The sequence below is a fragment of the Camelina sativa genome, chromosome 10, assembly GCF_030686135.1.
Source record: "Camelina sativa cultivar CO46 ecotype springtype chromosome 10, ASM3068613v1".
Taxonomy (NCBI): domain Eukaryota; kingdom Viridiplantae; phylum Streptophyta; class Magnoliopsida; order Brassicales; family Brassicaceae; genus Camelina; species Camelina sativa.
In genome coordinates, this window is record NC_141889.1 from 1,817,740 (window position 1) to 1,844,711 (window position 26,972).

Here is a 26,972-nt window from a genome sequence, read left to right on the forward strand (position 1 = left end):
ACACAATTCTTTGAAATAATGTCACAACGACGCTCCCAAAATATACATCAAATCATTTTGGTACCAAAATAAGATTTAAAACTTTATTCTTGTTTCGCATGATATGTATATAAATTGGTACTACAGCTTTATTTGTCTTCTACGTAAAGATAATAGTGGAATAGCCAACGGGTGATCGCCACGTAGCGGCTGCGGTTCGAGTTCACTCCCTTCTCGTTGGTTCTTGTCGCTAAATCATTGGAGAAGGAGAAGAAGTCACACTGGAGCAGTATTAAATTACGCAAGTACCCTTCACAAAACACGCAACGGTATGAGGATGCTTTGGTAAAATCATCTCAAAGCCCCATGTGAAGCGGGCGGTTTTGTTTATTCTTATCCGACGTGGCAGAGGGACATCCTCTGTTGTGCCAGCGTGGCATGTTCCAGAATGTCAGAATGTTTGCAAAACACTTAAATAATTAAAACCCCGTGACCTTATTGGTCTGACGGTAAATTTTATATTTTAGTTTATATTTTTTTTCTATAATTTATACTATGGAGCAGTTGCAACTAGCTAGTTCTTGAACAACTTAAGTAAACCTAGTTCATACATATATATATATATATATATATTGGAAAAGAAAAGAAGTATATAGTCCTTATATATGAATTAAAAAGTCGCAAATGGTACATATTATTGATATCTATGAACAAACTAAGTTAGGTACCAAGCTGAAAGAATGTCAGAGTTATTTTGGCTGTTTTTGGTAGATGCAATGTACATATAATTAACCCTCCCAAAAAATGCTTTCTTCTCATTTTTTTTTTAATATAAAAAGTTATACTGATTTTACAACAAAAAAAAATTCAAATATTTATCTGATTAAAATGAGTATAAAACTATAATGAATTGAAATTGCGATTTTGACCAATTAATATGATGAATTGAATTGAATACTTTTGACGAAAAGAAATGGATCATTCCTTTATTTTGTGTGTGGGAGCGTTTTAATATATATTTAAAACTTCCAAAGTCCCTGTTATATGCAAAAAATTGCAAACGTAGATCTGATGATAAAATAAAAAGTATGTTTAGAGTATTCTTCAAAATATGTAAGCAAGTATTAGTAATGCATCAATTTGAAAATCAAAGGTAATAATTTTGATACCCTTGACTCCATTTTACACCTAATAAGACATATTATATATATATATATATATATATATATATATATAATAATTTGTATAAAAGAAGAAAAAAAAAGTGAAGAAGGATGCGAAAAGAAGCGGGAGGAGGGTGACGTACGCAAATGGGGGACATGGAGAAAGCCACGCGCAATTGAGCGGTCCACACTCTCTCTACCTTTTTATATGTCACCGAATCATCAATCTCTCTCACTCTCTCTCTTCATATCCCGAAGCTTATAACCAAGTTCAGTATCATCTCTCTCTCTCTCTCTCTCTCTCTCTCGATGATCATCATCTTCTACACATCCATATCTCTTTGACTTCTTCTTCTTCTTTAATAGCCCTCGTTTCTTTTGTTTCTCAAACGAGTAAATAGTATTGGTCTATACATCTTCCACAGGTTGAAGAAAAAGGTAAAACCTAATTTACACGGGCTTTTATGATCAAAAAGATCTGCATGACTGCATCGTCTCATCAACTTACATGTGCATTTATATTTTGTTTTTCCCACCAGAGCGTTGATCTCTTGTCATCCTTTTTTCTATGATCTTTTCCTTATTATCTTTCTGCATGTGTGAAGTGTGATTGATGGTCGATCTTGTTTATCGAAAATGTTTTTATATGTCGACCATTAATATAATATCTCTGGTAGTTTCATTTATCATGTATGAAGGCTGGTTAATTTGTATAAACACAATATCTTTTTTTCGGATAACCATCTTGTACTTTGTATTTGAATATAATTCGCATTTGTACGTATATATATTTATGTGTATGTGTGTGTGTAGTAGTACTGCAGTAGTATAGTACAGTCTTGTGTACACTTAAAGCAATTCTAAAATGAAGATAAAACAGACATATACTTTGCAACCATTATAACAGTTTTTGCTCTGACTTGATGATTTTATTTTTTTGCTTTTGTTTTGTTTTAGATGTGGAAAAAGCTGTTTTTGTTTGTATTCTATAAGGCTGTATATATCATATATATATATAATGCAGCTAGGTTTTATAAAATAATATATCTATATATATGTTGAGAAAAAGAAAAAGAAAAATTCCGTTTCTCGATATGATCATTGCCACCATTAATTCATAAACCACGTTACAACAGGAACGCATCATTGAAAACACTCTCCTTTTCCGTTTTATTTTAGCGTCACAGAAGCTCATGCATGTCTTCTCTTTAATTTGATTTCTTCAACTTTAAACCTAATTGTCATGTTCTTGTTCCATCTTCGGACTTCTTGTTACGAAATACAAAAATAGTACATATAATTAATTAAGGGCATCAACCTGGAAATGGTGTAAGTAAGTGGAAACTAACCACCAAATGAGCTGATGATTATACTTAATTACAAATAAGTTTTTTATTCTTTAATTTCTTTTTCTTCCATGAAACCATCCATTTTTTCCCTACTTCTCTCTAATATATAACCCCAAGTCTTTGTGATATCGTATGCATGAAGATATATATCAGCATGCATACACAGTTGTACATATCAATATTTATACGTATATATGACATTTATATATAGTGATCTCATTGTGGTTCTGAACTTGGTTTTGTGCAGAAATGATGGAATCAGTGGATCAATCATGTAGTGTTCCTCCTGGATTCAGATTCCATCCAACAGATGAAGAGCTCGTTGGTTACTATTTAAGGAAAAAAGTCGCATCACAAAAGATCGATCTTGATGTCATAAGAGATATTGATCTCTACAGAATCGAACCATGGGATCTACAAGGTTTTTACAGAAATACATATATGCATACTTAATGTAGGATATGTTTTCTTAGTTTCACAATCTGAATACAAATATCTGATGAGCATTTACAATGTATTTTATAGAGAGATGCAGAATCGGATACGAGGAAAGAAATGAATGGTATTTCTTCAGCCACAAAGATAAGAAATATCCAACAGGAACAAGAACAAACAGAGCGACCATGGCTGGGTTTTGGAAAGCCACAGGTCGAGACAAGGCTGTTTACGACAAGTCAAAACTGATTGGTATGAGAAAAACACTTGTGTTCTACAAAGGAAGAGCCCCTAATGGCCAAAAAACGGATTGGATCATGCATGAATACCGACTAGAGTCAGATGAGAATGCACCTCCTCAGGTATTTTCGTTTTACCTGATATCATTTTGAAATAGATAGCATAATTGTTCTAGATGTTCAATTAGATTTTAGATTTTATCGTCTATGGGGAATTACATGGATGTTTAGTCATGGGGCCACTAGACTTTTTGTTTGTCTCATAAGCTCTTTCGTGAGACACATTTTAACCTTTTAGGTAAAAGTCGAGTATCTTTTTAAGACTTATGTAAAATGTTACACCTTTAATCACAAAACAAAAAGTAAAAAGTATGTCCTAAAACTTCAGTTCCATGTTGACCAAAGTTCATTCCTCTTTATATAAATAATTTTTCAAAATAAATTTAAGCGTTGAGTTTTATATATAAATCGTCTAATTAAAGACATGTATTAAAAGCGAGTTATAAACATATCGTTTCAAATCCCTTAGCTAGCTTTTATATAGGAAAATTTTGTAAATACTATGAATAATGTGTGTGTGCGTATCATATTTCTTGCAATATCTCCAAATGGAATTTAGAATTATTGTTCGTTTGATATAGCTTGCATATGAGTATGTACCTATGCTTATTGCTAGCTTTCTTTCATGTGGTCTCACACTTTTAAGGCATGCTCTTATTGTGTCTCACTACAAATTAACAAAAGAAACATTATTTATTCTTTTTGTTTGACATTGGCCTAAAGGTTTTGCATATTTACACCAAATGTGTAATAAACCATTTTCTTTTCATGATTGTGTGTGTAGGAAGAAGGATGGGTGGTTTGTAGAGCGTTCAAGAAAAGACCAACGACCGGGCAAGCCAAGAACACGGAAACTTGGAGCTCAAGTTACTTTTACGATGAATTACCGAATGGAGTAAGCTCGCTTGTGGAGCCTCTCAATTACGTATCTAAGCAGAAACAAAGTATATTTGCACAAGACTTAACGTTCAAGCAAGAATTAGAAGGATCAGATATCGGTTTAAACTTCATCCATTGCGATCAATTCATTCAACTTCCCCAGCTCGAAAGCCCTTCACTCCCTCTAATGAAGAGACCAGTGAGCTCGACGTCAATCACATCATTGGAGAAGAATCAAAATAACTACAAAAGACAGTTAATAGAAGAGGATGTGAGCTTCAGTGCGCTAATAAGTAGTGAAAATAAAGATAAGAAGAAGAAGAAAACATCAGTGATGACGACTGATTGGAGAGCACTAGATAAATTTGTTGCTTCTCAACTTATGAGCCAAGAAGAAGGAGTTTCGGGTTTTGGAGGTCATCAAGAAGAAGATAATAAAATCGGTCATTACAATAACGAAGAGAGCAATAACAACGGAGCAGAGACTGCTTCTTCCACGTTATTGAGTGATAGAGAAGAAGAGAACATATTCATTAGTGGATTCTTGTGTTCTAACTTGGACTATGACTTATATAGGGATTTGCATGTTTGATAAAAAGATAACACTACAGTATGGTGCGTAATGTTTGCTATTTAGGTAGATTATATTGATATAGTATAACATATATAAAGATGTGTGAAATATTATTTTTTTAAATTATATTTTATATACTTTTTTCGTTAAAAAGAATAATGTATGGCTGTGAATGAGTGAAGATAAATGCTATTTATTTTTTGTGTTCGATGTAACGAATTATAGTTTAGGGCTTTGGTTTGAGAATGAAACGAAGATCTTGGTACACAAAACGAATCAATTTACCAAGTACAGAGTTCACTATATTTAAATAAGTTACACTAACTTGTGTTTCTTTTAATTTGAACTTATAACATTACAAGAATTATTTAAAGTTTATGTGGTCTAATTTGTACATAAAAGTAAATGTAAACAGCATGAATTGATTTCTTGAGAGGGTTAGCGATTGTTGATCAACGGTTAGAGCAAAGAAAAAAATAAAAAAAATATAAGAGTTGTCCCAAAGTGGGCCTATGAGCTGTCGAGCATGCGGCGTACAAGATGGGAGTCCGATGGGCATGCTTTGTCGTCGTTTCAAGAGCCCCTTACTTGTTTCTTCCTTTATCTTATTTCCATATGTAGATTTTATCTAATTCCTATTAACATAGTGATTCCTTATATATCCCTAAATCATTTTGTTTTTGTAATTCAAAGATTAGTTGTTACTCTTATTTGTTTTGTTAAATTTTTCAAAATTTTGATTTTTCAGATAAAATGTCCAAATAATTAAAATCGTTAAATTTTTTCATGCATGACAAATAAAGTTTACGGGATGTGCACAAATAAGAAGATCAAGCTAACGTGTGAGCATCTAATTGAATCGACATCCGTACCCTTAATAGGTCTACTATTAGAGACACTAAAGTACTTGAAACAAAATTGAATAATTTATAGAACGTTTTTAAAAAGAGATGGCAAAATCTTGGCAATGGAGATTTTACTTGATGGTAGCTTTTGAAGGGGAGGGATGTGATTGAAGGAAAGACAAGGCTTCTGATTTGTCCATTTCATACTTAAGGTGGGCCAACTAAACCACTCTCATCTCTTCATTACAATTCTCTCTTTTCTGTCCTCTATATTTCTTCCTACGAATTCAAAAAATATTGTGTCAAGAATACAAATGGTTCATGTGAAAACAGTTTTGTTTATCTTTTCTGAATTTACAAGCTAAGTAAGTTAGTAACCTAAAAAGTTCAATACTAAGACAAAAGTTACATTTAATAACAAGTTTTAAATTTTCTTAAAAGCAAGTGTAGAAAAGCACAGTGCGTTTGAAATCCATATTAGTGCGGAATTTGATTAAAATCATGACAAAACAAGTTATTGGTGTACGATCACAAGGATGAAATCATCTGTTTCCGCGTTATTACCATTGGAGGAGCTCAACGTAAGTAAAAAAGTAGACAGTAAGTGTAAGAGTATCATTAGGAACAATTACGCACTTTTAATCAAGCTAATGATGGGGTATATATAGACATGTTTTGTATCTGTGTTTATATGGCTTGTGTATACCTAAACATGCGACTATTTTAGGATAATGTGTTAGACCCACTGACCACTTCTAGTCTACTCTCTCTTTTGGGGAAAAAATAATATGAAATCAAAGTATCTCAGAATCTTGACCAATGTGTATCCTCCAAAATATAAGTCAAAAAGCTTCTTTTTTTCTCTCACGACACTGTAATGTGAACTTGACAACTACGAGATCACTGTTTTACCCACGTTGTCGTCTTTCAATAGAAAAATGTTTTTTTTTTTTTTTTTTTTTTCCTGTGTGGACAAGAGAAAGTAAAAACAATGATACTTTGGAGATGAACTGACCCAGTCAGTGCCTGCTTCAAACCCAATTCGATTCCTCAATTCAAGAACATCACTTAACCGAACCGATGTCGTTTAGCTTTCCTTTCTTCAACAACGACATTATTTCGTTCCTCGTTCACCAAACTTAGATCACAATTCACAGTCTCACCTGCTCCGTTTCTCACTGAAAATTGAACACATACGTGACTTCAACGACCCTTGTAGATGTTTTGTTATGATAGTGTTATGTGTAGCCGATAATAACACACATGGTCCTAATCAATTTTGCATGGTTCGATTCAACATATGGATCCAATAAATATCTCACTGGATGCTCAAGTTTAGTGAACATCCAGAATATCACAGAACAAAGTTTACCGCACCTTTGCGTAGCAATCTCAAATGCAACATGAGCCATGTGATCAACTTAAGTATAATCAGAAACAAAAATGCTATTGAGCAACTCCTAATAACCAGACGTCAAAAAACTGAAGAGTAGGTCTCGGTACAAAAGCTAACTCAGTAGCACTCCGCTATGAGAATCGACGTTAGGCCACAGGTTCCGGACCTGTAACAGCGATTTCAAGATTTATAAAACCAAAGAAAGTCAGAAATCTGGTAGCACATGAATGATAATGTAAATAGTACCTTTCCCAGCTCAGTTAGAATAGGAGGCACCACTCCATAAAGCTGTGAGACCTAGCGAGCTGAAACACCTGTGATCCCAGCAACCTGCAAAAGAAATATTGTGTAGTTGGGGCAAGTAGTAGGTCGTACCTTTCAACCAACTTCATGGAGATATTGTGTAGTCTTTCCCGAACCAGTGTCTCCCACAATGACAAGAACCAACCTGGGCCCTATAAGCACAAAACAATCACATATATAGATAACTAAACCTTAATTGTAACTGTAACCAAAAAAAAAAAAAAGGTCAAAAGTTGCAGAACCACCTGTGATCTCCACGCTTTGGACGAGAAGTTGGCAAAGATCCCATAAAACCAACACCAACAACCAGATATTCGAAAACACCAAATAAAGGAAGTTAGACAGCTTAAGTAAGAGCCCGATTGAAGGCTAACAAGGCCATCTCCTTGGCCATTGCTTGGGTGCAGTATTGGCTCGTAACCTGAGAGAGAGAGAGAGAGAGAGAGAGCAAACAATGAAATTTATTTCTCCAAAAACAACCCAATTGGGATGATTTTTAGACTTGCGGTGGAGACGGACACAGCTTACCGAGTTCCATCCACCAAGGCACGGAATCCAGTACTGAGATGGTCGTATAATTTCTTGAAGTTTTGCCACCTGTGTATCCTCCCCTTCTGCTGGGTCTTCGAACTTCTGAGACCTGCAATTTCCATATTCCGTTTGATTAGAGCGCTATGTAACAAATCCAAAGATAAATTGAGGGGAAACAAGTAGTTTGCTTACACTTAACGGTAGGAAAGATCTCTCAAGCGGTGCTTGATGAGATTGTGTAAGTAATCATTTGACATACATAACACACATCCAGAAATTTTCCGTTGTTTGGCGAACACAACATACTGAATTTTCCGGTCGCTGCTGGCAATATCGACACACCTGACAAGAAAACAACCACCCCATAAAGATACGTGAAGAAAACTGACACAAAGATCCAAACAACATGAACATGCTAAAAAAAACCTTACTGGACAAGAAGAATCTGGCTATTTAGAAATACTTGAGCAATGGACGGCATGCCAGCATTCCAGAGCTTCCTGTGATCAATGAAGCTTAACCGGATAATATATCAACAAAAATGGTCTCAAACTGCCTATATACGAAACAATCACCCCATAGTAATTATTTAGACAATTTTCAAAAGAATTATCAAGGCTGACTAGTTTGGCCAAAGAATTTACCTGTTGGCGGGTCATCGCAGTTTTGTCAACATACATATGTGACAGCTCAACATTAGGATATTCAGAGGCTCTCTTGCTCGTTTCTTCCATAAATTGAGGCCTGCAGAGAACAAATTGCATTACCATCAGTGTTATATGTGTTGCACATGAAACAAGAGAGAGGAAAACAAGTTAAAGAAAACGTAATTATCAACCATAGACATTAGCTTTGTCAGCAGTACACAGCTTGCCACGCCGAGCAGTCTCGACTCTCGAAGGCAACACGAGCAATTCTATCAATCTGAGTAACATTAGAAATGCTTTAAAGGATCAGTCCATATGAGAGAGAGAAGAGGGTTTGCCAATATAATAGAGGTCTGAGAACAAACCCTGAGCGAGTAAATTGGACCATAGATAGATAAGCACCCATGGCTTCGAGTTCGAACCTCCAGGAACCCTAATTCTCCATATCTACAAGAGAAACATCATAAAACAAAAATCTCAGTCTCCATTTAAACTGTAAACAGGAAGCAAAAAACAACAACTTTTAAAAGACAAATTCGACTCACAATGCATGTGCTTGCTTCGGTAAGAGTAACTTGATATTTCCTGCGGCTTGCTTTGTGTTGTAGCTACTGGTTCTAATAGCTCTCTATCCTGCAATAATAAGAACAGTTAAAAAGTAGTTGAACTTAAATAATAGTGAAGACCCCATTAGATCAAATGTATGAACTGTATGAACAATATGCAGATTCAGAATGAGAGAGATATACCTCAGCCATTTCATCTCTCTCTCTCTCTCTCTCTCTCTTTCCACAACCAACATACTCAACGGCATGGCGAGATAAAGCCTCATGAGCTCTTTCATCTGGGGACTACCATATCCCAGCATGTATGAAATATTTGCGGCAAAACACAAATAATCATCTAATGGAATGATGCTACCATCCTTGTACATCCTGCAATGTTAATCCATGAAACTAGAGGTCTCGAAAATACAAAGCAGAGACATGAACTACAAACCTGGCACAGCCGCACGATGAGACAACTCTTTTTGACAGCGCCTCAACTTGCTCTTTGCTCTTTCCTACATGGAAGTACACCTTTAATAAAAAACGCTTTTGAAGAAACAAAGGACAACTTTCACAGGAAAATAAGAAACGGCAAAGTAGGTTCTCAACAAGCTAACAGTTGTCCGTTAAAGAATAACACACACACACACCTACACACACACACACACACACACCAATTTGTAAGAAATATGTGTGTTTTAGTACTACATGCTGCAAGTTAGGGAAAGTAGTAGGTCGTACCTTTCAAACCAGCTCCATGGAGATATTGTGGTAATCGTATAGTCTTACCCGAACCAGTGTCTCCCTCAATGAGAAGAACCAACTTTACACTATAAGCACAAAGCAATCACATATAGATAATTAAACTTTAAACTGTCATAGTAACCAAAAAAAAAAAAAAGCACATTCATCAATCCAATTTTTATTAAAACCAGTTTATGATTTGATACCTTTTTAAGGACGTAGGCCACGCAGAGAGGACAAATACAAGCCATCAAAACTGTCACCAACCGATCAAAGCATCCTCCTCCACAATCTAAAATTAACAGAGCCAAGTAGAGTTAAGAGTCGCATGAACATAATAAAAAAACTTTGAATAAACAATTTAGAAACCAAACTCTAGAAGAGCAATATGAGTAAGAGAGTGATGATTGGAGCAAGGAACCCATGAGGACGCTTGAAGACAATAACATGGATTAGAATACTGATGATTGGATCATGGTTTGCTTCCAAAAGAACTGCAAAGCGAAGAAAGAACAGGAACAAAACAAAACAAAAAAAAAAGAAGTAAAAGACGTGAGAAGAGGAAGAAGAAAACACTTAAAGGCGTAGCACAGAGAAGAAGTGTGTCCATCAACGCCATCACTCTCATTGATAAAAGTATCATCCAAAACCTGAAACAACATAACAACAAGTAAATAACATGACCATATATAACGCATCCGATGCAATGTAGATGTTAGGTAACCTGATCATACGCACTCCCCACAATGTTTTTTTTTTCTCTTCGAACCTCCCACCTGGTGCCTTATGATCTGCGTCAAAGAGAAACAGAGATGTTTTTTTCACTTTATATAGAACAGTTAAAAAAAAGAATCGGTGAAGAGGAAGACGACTACCTGAAGACAAAAACGATCCATCAAAACCATCACCAACCGATCAAAGCATCCTCTTTCCTCCACAATCTAAAATTGACAGAGCCAAGAAGAGTTAAAACTCGCATGAACATAATAAATTAGAAAAAGCGTAGAACGATTCAATTTAGAAACCAAACCCTAGAAGAATAACATGAATTAGAGTAACAACGATCAGTCAAAGCCATCACCGATCAAAGCCTCCACGAATCTAAACCAACAAAACAAAAAACGAAAGGTTAATAACATGTAACCAGAAAAAATCACTGAACCAAAGAGACAATACAGAATCAAATAGATCAAGGAACCTGTGAGAACGTGGCTGAAGACGTGGCAGCATGGAGAAGAATACGCCATGATCATATCATAACTGGCTTCCAAAACACCTGCAAAAACGAAGAAAAAAACGTAAGGAACAAACAAAACAAAAAAAAGAAGTTAAAGACGTGTGTGAACAAAACCCTTTGAAGAAGTAGCACAGAGAAGAAGCGTGTCCATCAAAGCCATCACTCTCATCAATAAAAGCATCATCAAAAGCCTGCAAAAACATTAAAAACAAGTACATAGCATGAACATATATAAAGCAACCGATGCAATGTAGAAACCAAACCCTAGAACAAAAATCAGTTAAGAGGAAGAAGACTACCTGAAGATGCAGCGTAGAGAAGACAAAACGATCCATCAAAACCATCACCAGCCGATCAAAACATCCTCCTCCACTAAAATATAGGGTCTTAGGCTTAAAAGCTAAAACATACATGCCAACATCACTAGGAAGATCAGCGACATTACTGTTAACTGAAAAGTTCAATAACAAAAGAAACAAAGGACCAACACTAGCCAATATTAAATAAAACAACTGATATGCTAAAATGTGTATAGATGTGAGGTAACCTGAAAGTTGAACTCAGAAATCAAACACTCTCCCACAATGTTTATTCTTTCTCTTCGAACCTCCCTCACAGTAATCCTGGTTCCTCATGATCTGCAACAAAGAGAGACAGAGATGTTTTTGCACTTATATAGAAAGAACAAAACAAAAATCGGTTAAGAGGAAGAATACTACTACCTGAAGATGTAGCCAAGAGAAGACCAAAAAGATCCATCAAATAAAACCATCAACAATCAATAAGAAGAGTGTACCTTTGAGAAGACTTGGTCTAAGACCTTCAAGGCAAACCAACATAACCATGAACAAGGATGTCCGCCTGTGGATATGCAATCAAAACACACACATAAAGGTACCAACTTTATGAAGATAATGAATTCACATAGAAAAATAGTTTGACATCATAAATAAGGCTAAATCAGACATACTTATAGCAATGTGGTGACACTACGAGAACAGGAACAACCAATATCATTATCAATTCCACTTCGTCTCAGGTCCCTACAACAATAAAATACCCAGTTAAGCAGATTGTTTTCAAAATTTAATATGAAGAGAAACACTGATCATTAACAGATTTCAAAGCAACACAAGGAACAAATAATAACACAGAATCATACATAAGTGAAGGATGATGATATGAAACAAAACCTGGAGGTGTTCTTCTTCTTCTTCTGCTTCTTGGACGTTGGCTCATAGAATGGTGTCATTTATGGAATTAGATGTACATTCTCTCTCTACCTCCTTCAATGATGATCTCCTTGACCTGATTCACAAAATAATTAAACCTTTAAATTGTAACTGTAACCAAAAATAAAATAGAAAAGCAAATTCATCGACGAAATCAGTAGAACAAGTCTATGTTGTTACCTTAAGCAAGCACGTAGGCGACGATTGTGTTCTGATTTAGAGAAAGAGAGAGAGAGAGAGAGAGAGAGAGAAAGTCAAACAAATCAATCAACGCCCACCTGTTTCACAGAACCAAAACTATAATTAAAGCGAAACATAGAGATCTAGAAGAAGAAGGACCAAGGGGAGGTACCTCTTCTCAATACCGAAAGCTCAGATCACTCCTCACTCCTCACTCCTTAAGTCCTCCGTTCCGTTTTGTTTTCAGACAAAGGGGATGGAAGGAGACGATGCTCCAAACGACAACGTCTCATCAACTAATGGACCCTAAAAGAAGAAATAAAGAATTATGGTGGGCCAATTAACACCAGAGCCCAATTCCCAGAATTCTTAAACAGAGCCCATAAAAGTCATCATCCGATCCAAAGCCTGAAATAAAGTACATAGCGACAATGAAAATCACATGAACAAAGCAAGCAGCAACCTATGCCCATTATTTAAAAGGGTGATTTACTAAGTATTATCCAAATTAGGTAATATTACCATAATCCGAAAAATAAGATTTTATTACTAGAATATTTTGGGTATTTTCAAAATACCTAATGTGCCTTTGTTTTATGTTACTGAAAAAAACGTTATTACAAAATGTCATTGTCAGACCCCACATCAGAAATTGCTGACGTGTAACTATAACTCAGCCATAACGCGTTACAGATAAATGTTGCGGATGAGTTATGGAAAAAAACATTTGGGTAAGAGCGGACGGTTGAGTTATAGCATAACTCAACCAAGCGTTACGGTTGACTTATTAAAATCTGGTTGAGTTATGCTATAACTCAACCGTCCTTACGGTTGACTTATTAAAATCTGGTTGAGTTATGCTATAACTCAACCGTCCTTACGGCTGACTTATTAAAATTTGGTTAAGTTATGCTATAACTCAATTGTCCTTACGGCTGAGTTTTCACCCGATGGTTGAGTTGTCAAAAGTTTGGCTGAGTTATCACTACGACACAGTTGACTTATGAGCAACTGTTACGGTTGAGTTATCGTACAACTCAACCGTAATAGGCTGACTTATCGTACAACTCAGTCGTGATAGGCTGACTTATCATACAACTCAACCATTTGATAGTTGACTTATTAACAAAAAATAATAATTACTAGAATGTTATTCAGTTACGGCTGACTTATTAAACGATACGACTGAATTTGGCAGCAATTTTTTTGATTTTTGATTACTGTAATGTTTTTTTAATTACTGTAATATTTTTTATGTTGTGGCTGAGTTTTATATAGGCTGAGTTATTAATTGTTTGATGGCTGACTTGCCACGTCGAAAGCAACATCCATGTCAGCATTCCATGTCATCTTATTAATTGTTTGATGGCTGACTCTTGTTCTTATACTTCTTCTTCACTTTTCTTCTTCACCTAGTTCTTTCGACTTCTTCTTCACATTGTTCTTCACCTAGTTCTTTCTACTTCTTCTTCACATTGTTCTTCACCTTGTTCTTCTACTTCTTCTTCACCTTGTTCTTCATTTTTCTTTCATGGATTCAGTTCCGGTTCTAGTTGTTTCTGGTAATTGGGTAAAGACACAGAGATATGTATTTAACACCGATGATAGAGGTTGTATAGTTGTGCAAATAGATGGAGGCACAACACACGACAAACTTGTGAAGCTTGTTCTTGAAGACTACGGATTGGACGCATTTAGCCATGAGCTAAAGCTGAGCTACATGTTCTCGAACAAGGCACTGAAACTAATGGCGCATGATACTCCACCAGTTTTTGTCTCCAATGATCGATAGTTGCAATGTTTTTTGGGGCTATGGAAAACCGATCAGCTACGTCTCTGTGTAGAGTTTTCGGCGAAAGAGTCTACAGAAACTAGTGGAGTCGACAAGACCTTTCGTCTTCCCGTAAATATTATAACTCAGCCGTAAAGTCATATATATCAGTCATTTACTTTCATATTGTTTCTCGTGATAACTCAGCCATAAAACACAATAACTAAGTCGTAACATGAATCGAGGAGACTTTTCGTTTTCCTGTAAATATTATAACTCAGCCGTCAAGTCATATATATCATTCATTTACTTTCAAATTGTTTCTTGTGATAACTCAGCCATAACTCACTATAACTCAGCCGTCACATGACCTTTCGTTTTCCCCTAAATATTATAACTCAGCCGTAAAGTCATATATATAATCCATTTACTTTCAGATTGTTACTTGTGATAACTCTGCCATAACTCACTCTAACTCAGCCGTCACATGACCTTTTGTTTTCCCGTAATGATTATAACTAAGCTGTAAAGCGATATTTTGGCAGGAAACCATCAATTAACTTAATAATAGACATATTTTCATTCTAAATTTAAATTTTGAGTTATAATAATTTTAATATTCAATTGTTGGAGAAATACTTTTAGAAAAATAAAATTCTAAATTTGAATAATAATTATTTAATTATTTGCAATAATATCTTGTGATAAAAAGCTCACTTTATGAATTTATTATGCGTGTGAATTTGAGCAGGCACAAAATTAGTGATTTTTCGCGCTTCCCTAACAACACTTTTTGTGACATCGAGAGACGTTTTAATACATATTAGGAATCTGACAGAACAAAAGACCCAGGAAAGAAAGAAGAATACGTTTTCATATTATTGAGAAGACCCTAAACGATAACTCAGCCATAACTTTACCATAACTCAGCCAACCCTCAAATTAGAATGACTAAATAACCGACCAAACCGAACTGAACCGGAAACTATTTTTTCCATTATTTTTGGTTAATTACGGTTATATTCGGCTTGCTATCGGTTATATTAAGTTAATCGACTTAATTTGGATAACATTTGGATTATTTATGGTTATATATTCATCTAACCGACCCATAACCGGAAATAACCGAAAAGTAATTTCAAAAATTTTTAAATTTTCAAATGGTTATCATATTAATGTATCCAAATTACCACCTTAAACCAAACACAATATAACCAAAACCAAACTGTTATATTAAAACCCATAATGTTGGAAATATGAACCCTAAACCTCAAACCCTAACCCTAACCCTAACCCCTAAATGTCATTTTTTGAATGTTTTACACATTTTGATTAGACTGTGTAAAAATCAATTTTTGTCTATAATTATTACTTTTTATTGCTTATAATGATTGTAATATTCATTTTTTCATTCTATATTTTAATTTTGAGTTATAATAATTCTAATTTACACATATTTCATAAGTCAGCTGTTTATGTCGATAACACCGCCATATCAGTCAATTGTTTGAGAAATACTTTTATTAAAAAAAGAAAAATTTAAAAATTCAAATTCAAATTTTTAATTCTTTTTAAATAAAAAATCGCTAAAATCTCATTTATTACGCGTGTGGTTCTTAACAATAAACATAATTATTGTTTGCGTCTCCCCAACAACACTTTTGTATTCTCGAGAGGGTATATAATAAATTAATATATCTGTTGCATAACTCAGCCATAACTTTACCATAACTCAGCCAACCCTCAAATTAGAATTACTAAATAACCGACCAAACCGAACCGAACCAGAAACTATTTTTTTCCATTATTTTCGGTTAATTATGGTTATATTCGGTTAATTATCGGTTATATTAAGTTAATCTATCTAATTTGGATAACATTTGGGTTATTTATGGTTATATATTCATCTAACCGACCCATAACCGGAAATCACCGAAAAGTAATTTCAAAATTTTTTACATTTTCAAATGGTTATCATATTAGTGTATCCAAATTACCACCTTAAACCAAACACAATATAACCAAAACCAAACTGTTATATTAAAACCCATAGTGTTGGAAATATGAACCCTAAACCTCAAACCCTAACCCTAACCCCTAAATGTCATGTTTTGAATGTTTTACACATTTTGATTAGACTGTGTAAAAATCAATCTTTGTCTATAATTATTACTTTTTATTGCTTATAATGATTGTAATATTCATTTTTTCATTCTATATTTTAATTTTGAGTTATAATAATTCTAATTTACAAATATTTTATAAGTCAGCCGTTTACAAATATTACAAAATTTTTAATTAATTTGAATAATATATTGTGAGAAAAGCTAACTTTATGTATTTATTATGTGTGGATCTGAGCAGACACAAAATTAGTGATTTTTTGCGATTCCCCAACAACACTTTTTGTGATATCGAGAGACGTTTTAATTAGATAATTTATTAGGAATCTGACAGAACGAAAGACCCAGGAAAGAAAGAAGAATACGTACTAATATCTCATAACTCCGTAATTCATCACTCAGTCGTGTGAAGTATATAACTCAGCCGTAACTTAACCGTAAATCAGCCATAACTTTGAAAATAGACAAATCAAACTCATCCTTATTTATACTTAAAACGTAAAAGTAAAACACTCAAAGAAAGGGAAACATAGAAATGGAAACTAGATAAAACTTCCAAAATCAGTAAATACAAAGAAAACATATATCAACATAAGAATGGAGGATCTCAAGTGATCACCAGAACTGAGGTCATGTTTCTCACCTTCCAAACCAGAGCCGCTTGAAGCTGTCATTTTTAAATAAAACGTAAACAATTATCTCCTAGAAAAGTTTCACAAATCATCCACCTAAGAATAAGATAACCTGCAAAACAAAAGCAAACAGTAATAAGCAAACCAAAAACTAATTAATAGATATTTGCAAATTTCAAAACCTCAAAACAACATTTAGACTCCAAATGTATAGCTAATGTCATTGTTAGGAATAATCAAGAAAACTATCCTTAGTCTAAAAAAATCTAGCTTTATCGAGCTATTCAATTCAATCGCAACTCATATTACTTCCCCAAAAACGCAATTGACAATATAAATGAAAACTTGAAGCAACAAGAACCAAAGGTGTCTCACTTTAAAACCCTTCATCATCACTATTAAACCAAAACTGTGAAAAAAGCATTAAGGTTGAAGAGTTTGCAAGAATCTGTGAATCAAAAGTGTTCTGTCCACATCAAGAATCTCCCCAATATCCTCAATTCAACAAGTTCAGCAAAGACTAACTGAGAATATAAAACGACACGAAGCTCACAAAAGAGAAGAATACAACTAGTTTAAATAAAATCAATCCAATCACACAGCTCATATTGCTTCTCCAAAAACCAAATTGATAAAGAATAAAAGCACTTCATGTATCACCAATGGACAATAAAAATCAAAACTTTAAGCAACAAGCATCAAAAGTGTCTCACTTTAAAACCCTTCTCAATCAAATTTGTGAATAAAAAGCATTAGGGTTGAATAGTTTACAAGTTCAGACCAAGAATCGTATAATATTAGAGAATAAACGAGAAATACTTGATCAATCATAGGCATTAATCCAATATTTGACTTGATGAGTACAGAATACGATCAACCTGAATGAGAGATAATGCAAATATATTATTGACTTTGCGGTAAGAAAACCATTATAATATATGACAATAACGATTGATCTTGATATATAACCAAACCTTGATGAGTCCTGTCTTTTTGTCAAGTTCATATTTGACCTTGCTTCCTTTTGTGATCTCCACAACCTAATCATCATCATCATCATCCAAAGACAAAATAATTCAAGAATCCATCACATAACAAGATTCTCAAAACAGTAAAAGAAACATACCACGTTGAAAATCTGTGGAGCTCCAGGTCCTACATATAAATTATGAATTAGTCCCAAAATACAAAACACAAAAAGCATGCAAAAAAAACTGAATTAGGTATGATTTTGTTTACCAATCTCAAGATCATGCCATGGATGTGCTGCTACAGAACGTCTTGACAAGGATGAGAGAATCCTCTCGTTAAGATGAGGAGCAGGTCGATGCAGCTTCTGGTCTTCGTTCCCTTCTTTACTCATCTGTTTTCAAAACGTTACGAATCAAAAACTCAAAATTGGGGCAGAGAGAGAAAGAGAGAGTATCAATCGAATCAAAAATACCAAATTTATTGCAGAATCATACCCCACAAGAGAAAAACAATCTTTTTAGAGCAGATTTAAGATCGATAATACCAAAATTAAGATATACATTTCTATTGATATAACGTATCGATAAATAAAAGATCTACGCCAAATCTGTTCAACTTTGTTTTTTTCTCTTTCTAAAGTCGATTGAGATTTGAAGCAATATCCAGTAGATTAAACATCAAAAAGCATCCAACTTTGACGGTTTTTAGGAGAAAAATGTACCTTTGGATCGAAACAGCCGAAGAACAAAGTCAAAAGAAACATTTAGTCATTCAAGAACAATGACAACAAAATCAACGAGAGAGGACGAGAGACGACGAGAGAGAGGTGTCTTTTTTTTTGGGCTATGAACAAAGAAACTGTTTGTTTTCCTCTTTTGACCTAAACAAGAAAAAACAATTGTCCATTCTGAAAAAAAAATTGTTTAGTGACGTGGAAAATCGAAAATGATGTGTATTTAACTTGCTGATGTGTATTTTTTTATATTTTTTTACTCAAAATCGAAAAACTAAATCCAAAGGGTAAATTGTAATTACACCGAGGGCACTAAACATTTGAGTAATTTTCAGTGTTTAATAACATATGAGTAATAAACCAACTTTTGGATAACATTTGAGTAATTCATTCTGTTTAAAAAACCAAACCCTATAAAAACATCAATTAGTATAGGTGAAACATATATACCGCACCAACACAACAATAGTCATTAGTATAGATGTGAAGTTCCACAAGTTATATACTCTCAAACCATTGATCCTTCCCTCCAACAAGCTCCTTAACCTCCACGATCTAACACAAGAAAAGAAAAACATTAGCTGATCTGTGTGAACAGAAAGAATATAACAAATGGAAAGAAGAGACTGTAAAAGAGGCAACAGGGAGCAATGACAGATCAAAGGCATCATCCTTCAAGATAAACTGAGACATGACAGCAAGAACATCATCTGAGAAACAGAGAACCAACAGAACCCAATATTAAATAATAAAAACAACTGATAGAGAAAAAGGTTTATAGATGTGAGGTAACCTGAAAGTTCAACTCAGAAATCAATCGCACTCCCACAATGTTTTTTTTTTCTCTCTCTCTTCGAACCTCCCACATAGTAATCCTGGTTCCTGTTGATCTGCATCAAAGAGAGACATTAGCTGATCTAAAAAAACACTAAAATAAAATAAAAGGGAAAAAGGAGACCGTCAAAGAGGTAACAGGATCCAACGACGACGACAGATCAAAGGCATCCTTCAAGTTCAAGATAAACTGAGACATAAAACAGAACAAAAGGTGGAGTTATAATTGTAATAAAAAAGTTAATAAAGAGATGAAAAAGACTACCTGAAGATGTAGCGCAGAGAAAGCAAAAACGATCCATCAAAACCATCACCAACCGATCAAAGCATCCTCCTTCCTCCACAATCTAAAATATTAACAGAGCCAAGAAGAGTTAAAAGAGCATTGAATGATTCAATTTAGAAAATTAAAAAAAACCTAGAAGAATATCATGAATTAGAGTGACAACGATCAGTCAAAGCCATCACCGATATCAAAGCCTCCACAAACCTAAACCAACAAAACAAAAAAACAAAAAGTTAATAACATGTAATTAGAAATAAACCACCGAACCAAAGAGACAATACAGAATCAAATAGGGATGGGTTTAGATTAAGGAGCCTGCGAGAACGCCATGATCATATCATAACTGGCTTCCAAAACTCCTGCAAAAACCGTAAGGAACATGAACAAAAAGAAGAAGTAAATTAAAAACGTGTGTGAAGAGGAAGAAGAAAACCCTTTGAAGAAGTAGTACAGAGAAGAAGCGTGTCCATCAAAGCCATGATCACTCTCATCATCCAAAACCTGAAACAACATAACAGCATGTGAATAGCATGAACATATATAAAGCAACCTATGCAATTTAGAAACCAAACCTTAAAAAATCCAATGATCGATCGGTTCAAAAAAGAAAGCAACCGATGCGCAATATTTAAAAAACCAAACCCTAGAAAATCCAGTGATCGATCGGTTCAAAAAAGAAAAGCAACCGATGCGCAATATGTAAAAACCAAACCCTAGAAAAGAAACAAGCAAGTGAAATCCAATGATCGCGGTTGAGAAAAAACAGATACTGAGTTTTAGAATCGTAACGCTCGGAGAGATGAAAATCCACTGATCGATTAGAAAGAAAAAGAGACGAGTTAAGAAGAATGTGACCGACCACCACCGTACGCTCGGAGTCGGAGTGATCGTTGTACAGAGAGAGAGGAACTAGAAGAAAAATAAAAATAAGGAAAGATGTGATGATGTGAGAAAAGAGTGTGAGAACCTTCTTTTATAGATGAGGTTTCTATTTCCTTTTTTCTTTTCCAATTCCTTTTTTTTTTTTTTTTTTTTTTTTTCCAATTTTCTTTTGTTTTCCCCCAATTTCTTTTTATTGATATGCTTATTATTATTTTTTTCCTTAATATTTTTTGAATAGGCTTCGATATGTTGTAATAAGAATATTCAGAGCTTGTCAGCTTGTGACTCTAGTCCAATATTAGTTTATTTTGATACACCTTCTTTCACTGTACAGGAGCCAATCTTGATATAGCATAATCTAGCATCAGTTCCTCTCCTCTGTTCTTCTTCCCTCCATTATTGATCGTTGTCACTCTCAGGAATACATCAGCTGCCTTAAATGTAAATTCAACTGGTAGATTACCCAGCTTTCTCAGATTAAAAACCTTGTACTTGTCCAAGCTTTTCAAAAGTATAACCTTTCTCAGGCTGTTCCAGCTCTTCTTGGTCTCTCCTTGATGTTCTTTCTCCTCTTTATGTGAGTTAGGTGATTCCGAAACAATCTCTTCGTCAGACAATGACTCAGGTTTCTCTGAGAGAATCGTAGCTGAGATAACAAGTGCTGTCAAAAATACAATCATCAGCTGAGGGAGTTGTAGTTTTATCGACCATTAAAACAGAATATATGTCATTCACTAAGTTCTTAAGAAAGCATTTACTTAGACGTAAGAAAGCAGATTCAACCATTGTCCAAACGAAGCAACAATCAAACTATCAGACAAATTCAACTCTTAAGAAATAGATTCTACTTGATAGAGAAAGGTCTCAAAGAACATGATAGTAAATCTCAATGTTTCAAAACAAGGTCTAAACAAAAATTTCCAAAAAAGAGAGAACAATTCAATCTTGAATCCTCCTCTCTCCTTAGTCTGCCTTGGAAGCAAGAGCAGCAGCTTGACCTCTGAGACGACCGGTCCTCCTTGCAGCAATAAGACCAACCTTTTGTCCAGGTGGTGCATCACGACGAACCGTACTAGCGTGACCAATATGTTGATGGTTACCTCCTCCATGAGGATGCTCAACTGGATTCATAGCCACACCACGAACCTTAGGCCAGCAGTTTCTCTTCACACGGTACTTGTGGTAAGCATTACCAGCCTTGAGCATTGGCTTCTCTGTCCTTCCACCACCCGCAACTTGACCAATCATGGCCCTGCATCCACTTGGAACAATCTTCTTTGATCCCGATGGCAACTTAATCCTGTCAAAACCATGTACAAATCTGTAAATGTAAGAACAAATCCATTCTCAAAACAGAGACGTTGGTAACAACAATCTATAATCCAATCCTAGGCAACTAAAAACTGAAACGTAAGGTATACTAAACACACAGTTCTCATATTACAATCCAGTAGAGCTAGCTTTGAATCCAATGACCATTAAAATGTTAAAACTTGGTGTGAAGAACTAAAGATAAGCATTTCTAATCAAATCTAACGCAATCAACCAAAATGATCAATCAGGTATATCAAAACCATTTCAGCAGAACATCACCAGCAAAAGTATAGAATACAATAATACCTGCTAGTGTCGTTATCAGGGTTGTGAGCGATAACAATGGCGTAATCACCAGAAGCTCTAGCCAAAACACCACGATCACCAACATGATGCTCAACGTTACAAATAACAGCTCCTTCAGGGATAGATCTGAGCGGAAGAACATTTCCAACGACTAGAGTAGCTTTCTTCCCACAGTAAAGAAACTGACCGGTGTACATACCTTCAGCAGCGACGAAGAGCTCCTTCTGTTTCTTGAAACGGAAAGGATGACGGAAGGAAACGCGAGCTAAAGGAGCACCACGTCCAGGATCGTGAATGATCTCGGTGACAACACCTTTGAGGTAACCATTTCTCTCGCCGAAATCGAGGCTCCTGAATTTGGCGGGACCTTTACGGTGGTGAGTGTGGGATTTGAAGACTGAACCAGCTCCCTTACGTTGAGCTCTGATGACACGACCCATGGCTGATGATTATCGTCTTCTTCCTCCTTCGGATTACGGCGAGTAACAGCAATGAACAAAATCAGGTTTATATCCCACAGTCTCTCTCAAAAACCCTAGCGGACTAATGGGCCTTATTGACAAGCCTGTTAAAAAGCCCAAACTACAAAAGATCTTGAATCTTTATTTTGGATAAATCAAAAATCCAGGAGCTAAACCAGTGCACCCGTCCGCAGCGGATAACTGTCTCCTCGTATTCCGTTTTTGAAAAAAAAATGTTTTATCCATAAAAATGGATTTTTTTTATAAAGTAATAATTAAAAAAAGGGTATTCCTTTTGAAATAGAGAGAGAGAGGTGTTGTCTCTATGTGGAGCGTCAAAGTTGAAATAAAGCGACAGCCCAAATCATATATACACATACACACCGCTCCCTTCTTCTCTGGCACGCTCCTCCCACTTTCTTTCTTTCTTTCTTTCTTTTATCTCTGTAGCTCGATTTTGATATTCGCACAACACTCTCAACAACTCTAAGAAAATCATCAATCGTCTCCTACCCGGTACGTATGATGCTTCTATCCTATTTCACGTTTCTGCTATTTTTTTTTTTGTTGTTTCCCTATAAAGAAGCTTAGAAATTGTATAGTGTGTTGATTTTTATAATACTTTGTGTTGTATGTGAGATTAGTGTATTGTGTATAGCTGATGATTTAATGTGTAGTTTTCCTCGCTCATTGAGTTGTGATTTGAATTTCTTTTTTTTGTTAGTAATTTTTTTCAATGAAAAAATAAATAACAAATAAGGAAAGAAATCATTAAATGTCATTCAACTACAGAGAATAGAAAAAAAGAAAGAAACAACAAAACGGTCATTGTTTGAGAGCTGAATGAAAACACACAGTATAATAAATATATAGCGGGATTTTGTCGGATGAAATTGAAAGTTACATTTACGGAAGATTTTTGTGTTTCCTTTTTTTTTTTTTTGTATCTTTGTTCAAATTTCAAAACTTTTTGTAGTTTTTGGTTTTTTTTGTCTTTTTATTATTAAAGCTCCTCAATATATCTCTTCCTTTTTCTACGGATTGTTAACAGAGTTTCTTGAGAGAGGTAACAAAAAAAAAAAAAATGGACGGTAGTAGAGGTTGGCCATGGAAGAGAAAGTCTTCAGACAAAGCTACGACAGATAAACTAGTTGTTGCAAACGAGTCAACTCCTGTTTGTTCTTTGTCCTACTTGGCTTCTCTCGAGAATCAGGTTCTTCTTTCATCTATAATAGTACCATGTAGTTATAGCTCTGTTAGATAAAGATTCCAATTTTGAAGTTTTTCTTTTTCGGTGTGTGTGTGTGTGTTAGGAGAAGTGTAAAAACACAAACTATGTTCAGATTACTATGGATTCATACACGCATATGAGTAAAATGGAGGATCAGGTCAAGTTGTTTGAAGTTGAAGTTAAGGATCTTAGAGATAAACTCACTCTTGCTCACTCTGAGATCAATACTAAAGAATCTTTGATTCTTCAACATGCCAAAGTCGCTGAAGAAGCTGTTTCTGGTCAGAGCACCTTTATAGTACTTGAAATGTTGTTTGAGCATTCTTGTGTGTTTTTGTTGCTGATTAGTCTTTTGTTCTTTTTAGGATGGGAGAAGGCTGATGCAGAAACTTTGACACTTAAACGTCAACTCGAGTCTGTTACACTCTTGAAGCTTACTGCCGAGGATAGAGCTTCGCATTTGGATGATGCGCTGAGAGAGTGCACGAGGCAAATAAGGATTGTGAAAGATGAGAGTGACCAGAAGCTCAAAGATGTGATTCTTGCTAAGACCACTCACTGGGACAAGATCAAATCCGAGCTTGAAGGTAAGATTGATGAATTGAGCCAAGGACTTCACCGAGCAGCTTCTGACAATGGGGCACTTACTAGATCGTTGCAAGAACGATCAGAGATGATAGTAAGGATCAGTGAGGAAAAGTCTAAATCTGAGGCTGATGTGGAGAAGCTGAAGACTAATCTTCAGTTGGCTGAGAAAGAGATTAGTTCGCTGAAGTACGATGTTCATGTTGCTTCAAAAGAAGTGGAGATCCGCAACGAAGAGAAGAACATGAGTTTGAGGTCAGCGGAAATCGCAAACAAACATCATCTGGAAGGAGTTAAAAAGATTGCAAAACTTGAAGCAGAGTGCCAAAGGCTAAGAGGGCTTCTTCGAAAGAAGCTTCCTGGTCCAGCTGCTATGGCTCAAATGAAGATAGAAGTTGAAAGCTTAGGGCATGAATTCACAGACCCTCGAGCACAGAGAGGCATAGCTCAAAATCCTAGTCACAATGCACACATCGCAAAGGCAGAGATTGCTACTGATCATAAGTTGGAAGAGTGCAAAAGAGAGAATGCATATCTCAAGAGACATACATTGGAGATGGAGGAAGAGATCCAGACGCTTAAAGTACATCTCGCTGCACGTAACAATGAACTGCAGGTTTCAAGAAATGTATGCGCTAAGACTCTTGGAAAGCTCAAGATTCTTGAAGGGCAGATGCATATGTTTCACAATGACAAGAATGCTCTGAAATCAAATATCATAAATCTTTCTGAAAGTCCATCCAGTGTCACCTCAGTATCCGAAGATGGGTTTGATGAAGAAGGAAGTTCCTCTGAGTGTGGTCCAGCAACCTCAACAGATTCTCATAAAGTAAGAAAAGTATGTGTTGATGGTTCCTCAAATCCTCGGAGTTCTAATAGACTGGAGTTAATGGATGACTTCTTAGAGATTGAGAAGTTGGCAGCGAATGATCCAGATGGAGCTAACTCAGCTTCAAAATCTTCCAATAGTGCCTGCAGTAGTATATCTGTTTACAAACAGTCCGCTAGTAAGTCCAGTGAGCAAGATGAGGATACAACAACACTTGATCAGCTGTTAACGGTTCTCCACTCAAGAACCAACAGGATATTTGAATCTCAAGAGGGCATTACCATTGAGAAAATCGTTGAAGCGGCAAGACTTTCGATCCAAGAGATGCAAGGATCATCACCCAAAAACCTCTCAAATCTTCTGTTTGAAGTTGCTGATGAAACTCTAGAGAAGCATGTTTTGCCATCTCAGGATACCAAAAGCAACGGAAATGTGGAGAAGAACACAAAGAAACAAGATTTTGAAAGCGACAAGGTTACATTGCTAGTTAAAGAGGTTGACGAGTCAGATTCTGATCCACTGGGAGACACATTACCTAAGACAGAGGATCACCGTGTAGATAATGAGCTGGATGATTCATCATGCAAGAGCTTGTTGAAAGAGGTGGAACAGCTTAAGTTAGAGAAAGAGAACATTGCATTAGAATTATCAAGATGTTTGCAGAATCTTGAAAGTACAAAGGCAGGGTTGGAAGAAAAAGAACAGCTCATATCGAAGCTGAAATCACAGCTCGCTGCTTCAGAAGATCTCCAAAGCTTGGCTGAAACACAGCTTAAATGCGTGACTGAGTCATACAAATCACTTGAACTCCATGCCAAAGATCTAGAAGCTAAAGTGAAAAGCTTGGAAGAAGAGACAGAAAGACTTGAAATGGCTTTCTCCACAGAAAAGCGTGGCCATGAGGAGACTCTAGCTAAATGCAGAGACCTTCAAGAACAATTGCAAAGGTATTAACAACTATAACATACTTAAATCTTCCACTATGCATAGTTTGTTTTGCTAATTTTGACTTGTGCTGAAGGAATGAGACTTGCAAAAAGTGTTCATCATCCAAACTCCAACCTAATCAGGTACACTTCTTACTTATCTTTTTTCATCCGTTTCGTTACATATACTATTCAAATGCAATAAGCCCCTTGACTAAAATTTACAATGTTCTTGTTTCCAGGAGAAAGACATAGCATCTGCAACAGAGAAGCTTGCAGCTTGCCAAGAAACAATTCACTTACTCAGCCAACAGTTACAATCCTTACAACCTGACAGCAACCACAGTATTCCCAAATCTCAATCCCCTGAGAAGAACCTTCAACAGCACAAAACCTCAGAACCAACACTGAACTCTTCACTAGATGATTTACTCCATGATCATATCATCCAACCATCTCGTTCTGTTAGACACACAGTAAATCCAACAGTTCACGCAATCATCAAGTCTAGCTCTGTTTCTTCATCATCCAAAGACGATAATGAGAAGCATACGCGCGGACTAGGCAGATTTTTCTCCTCTAAACAGAAGAACAATGGACGTTAAAACGCTAAAAGATAAGACACTCATTATCTTTTGGTTCGTTTGATTTTTCAATTTCCTTCTTGATATGTGTATATGTTTATATGCGTTTTGAGTATTTGAGAAGAGAACAGTACTAGTCAAGATCAGTCTTCCTCTTGTGTA

The 26,972-nt window shown here is 35.5% G+C and overlaps 4 protein-coding genes and 1 long non-coding RNA gene across 20 annotated transcripts; 2 read left to right on the forward strand and 3 right to left on the reverse strand.

Moving 5' to 3' along the window:
* Positions 1-1,376: 1,376 nt before the first annotated feature.
* Positions 1,377-4,886, forward strand: LOC104716509 (NAC domain-containing protein 76-like). Its single transcript, XM_087469884.1, has 4 exons — positions 1,377-1,580; positions 2,739-2,912; positions 3,017-3,288; positions 4,010-4,886. The coding sequence occupies exons 2-4, from the start codon at positions 2,741-2,743 to the stop codon at positions 4,694-4,696; spliced, it is 1,131 nt and encodes a 376-aa protein (XP_087326010.1). The 5' UTR covers positions 1,377-1,580; positions 2,739-2,740; the 3' UTR covers positions 4,697-4,886.
* A 1,407-nt stretch (positions 4,887-6,293) lies between these two features.
* On the reverse strand, positions 6,294-12,632 carry LOC104716513 (uncharacterized). Of its 15 annotated transcripts, none has more exons than XR_015568335.1 (28): positions 12,514-12,632; positions 12,342-12,439; positions 12,123-12,237; positions 11,900-11,972; positions 11,652-11,790; positions 11,477-11,567; positions 11,229-11,329; positions 11,044-11,120; positions 10,891-10,968; positions 10,723-10,793; positions 10,568-10,633; positions 10,417-10,483; positions 10,067-10,342; positions 9,899-9,984; positions 9,690-9,778; positions 9,400-9,463; positions 9,150-9,335; positions 8,946-9,033; positions 8,766-8,847; positions 8,592-8,677; positions 8,398-8,497; positions 8,185-8,253; positions 7,946-8,095; positions 7,751-7,862; positions 7,468-7,643; positions 7,295-7,374; positions 7,166-7,216; positions 6,788-7,085 (listed from the first exon to the last, which is right to left on the reverse strand). It is a non-coding gene; the product is annotated as an uncharacterized LOC104716513 (long non-coding RNA). The 15 variants fall into 15 exon arrangements; XR_015568332.1 differs by having other exon boundaries at positions 11,726-11,790; positions 12,514-12,630; XR_015568331.1 differs by having other exon boundaries at positions 7,166-7,224; positions 11,726-11,790; positions 12,514-12,630.
* Positions 12,633-17,640: 5,008 nt separating this feature from the next.
* Positions 17,641-20,606, reverse strand: LOC104716512 (soluble inorganic pyrophosphatase 1-like). Of its 2 annotated transcripts, XM_087468913.1 has the most exons (10): positions 20,552-20,606; positions 20,126-20,193; positions 19,672-20,051; positions 19,531-19,596; positions 19,366-19,462; positions 18,561-19,282; positions 18,107-18,230; positions 17,994-18,022; positions 17,842-17,907; positions 17,641-17,745 (listed from the first exon to the last, which is right to left on the reverse strand). In XM_087468913.1, the coding sequence occupies exons 6-10, from the start codon at positions 18,600-18,602 to the stop codon at positions 17,704-17,706; spliced, it is 303 nt and encodes a 100-aa protein (XP_087325039.1). In that variant the 5' UTR covers positions 18,603-19,282; positions 19,366-19,462; positions 19,531-19,596; positions 19,672-20,051; positions 20,126-20,193; positions 20,552-20,606; the 3' UTR covers positions 17,641-17,703. The 2 variants fall into 2 exon arrangements, with proteins under 2 accessions (XP_087325039.1, XP_010432196.1); XM_010433894.3 differs by lacking the exon at positions 20,552-20,606 and having other exon boundaries at positions 20,126-20,203.
* A 796-nt stretch (positions 20,607-21,402) lies between these two features.
* Positions 21,403-23,014, reverse strand: LOC104716514 (large ribosomal subunit protein uL2x). The gene is made up of 2 exons (XM_010433895.3): positions 22,195-23,014; positions 21,403-21,874 (listed from the first exon to the last, which is right to left on the reverse strand). The coding sequence occupies exons 1-2, from the start codon at positions 22,632-22,634 to the stop codon at positions 21,538-21,540; spliced, it is 777 nt and encodes a 258-aa protein (XP_010432197.1). The 5' UTR covers positions 22,635-23,014; the 3' UTR covers positions 21,403-21,537.
* Positions 22,921-26,956, forward strand: LOC104716515 (filament-like plant protein 5). The gene is made up of 6 exons (XM_010433896.3): positions 22,921-23,171; positions 23,707-23,868; positions 23,969-24,167; positions 24,252-26,247; positions 26,322-26,370; positions 26,469-26,956. The coding sequence occupies exons 2-6, from the start codon at positions 23,740-23,742 to the stop codon at positions 26,829-26,831; spliced, it is 2,736 nt and encodes a 911-aa protein (XP_010432198.1). The 5' UTR covers positions 22,921-23,171; positions 23,707-23,739; the 3' UTR covers positions 26,832-26,956.
* Positions 26,957-26,972: the final 16 nt, after the last annotated feature.

Bases quoted from the DNA above. Each gene is read 5' to 3' on its own strand.
- LOC104716509 (XM_087469884.1), top strand. From the start codon at position 2,741: ATGATGGAATCAGTGGATCAATCATGTAGTGTTCCTCCTGGATTCAGA. The intron at 2,913-3,016 runs GTTTTTACAGAA...TGTATTTTATAG, and splicing joins CGAACCATGGGATCTACAAG to AGAGATGCAGAATCGGATAC. The intron at 3,289-4,009 runs GTATTTTCGTTT...TTGTGTGTGTAG, and splicing joins ATGAGAATGCACCTCCTCAG to GAAGAAGGATGGGTGGTTTG.
- LOC104716512 (XM_087468913.1), bottom strand. From the start codon at position 18,602: ATGTTTCTTTTGACTTTGTTCTTCGGCTGTTTCGATCCAAAG. The intron at 18,231-18,560 runs GTACATTTTTCT...TTTTGAAAACAG, and splicing joins TCGGCTGTTTCGATCCAAAG to ATGAGTAAAGAAGGGAACGA. The intron at 17,746-17,841 runs GTTTGGTTATAT...TCTCTCATTCAG, and splicing joins AAAAGACAGGACTCATCAAG to GTTGATCGTATTCTGTACTC.
- LOC104716514 (XM_010433895.3), bottom strand. From the start codon at position 22,634: ATGGGTCGTGTCATCAGAGCTCAACGTAAGGGAGCTGGTTCAGTCTTC. The intron at 21,875-22,194 runs GTATTATTGTAT...TGGTTTTGACAG, and splicing joins CCTGATAACGACACTAGCAG to GATTAAGTTGCCATCGGGAT.
- LOC104716515 (XM_010433896.3), top strand. From the start codon at position 23,740: ATGGACGGTAGTAGAGGTTGGCCATGGAAGAGAAAGTCTTCAGACAAA. The intron at 23,869-23,968 runs GTTCTTCTTTCA...TGTGTGTGTTAG, and splicing joins TGGCTTCTCTCGAGAATCAG to GAGAAGTGTAAAAACACAAA. The intron at 26,248-26,321 runs GTATTAACAACT...CTTGTGCTGAAG, and splicing joins CTTCAAGAACAATTGCAAAG to GAATGAGACTTGCAAAAAGT.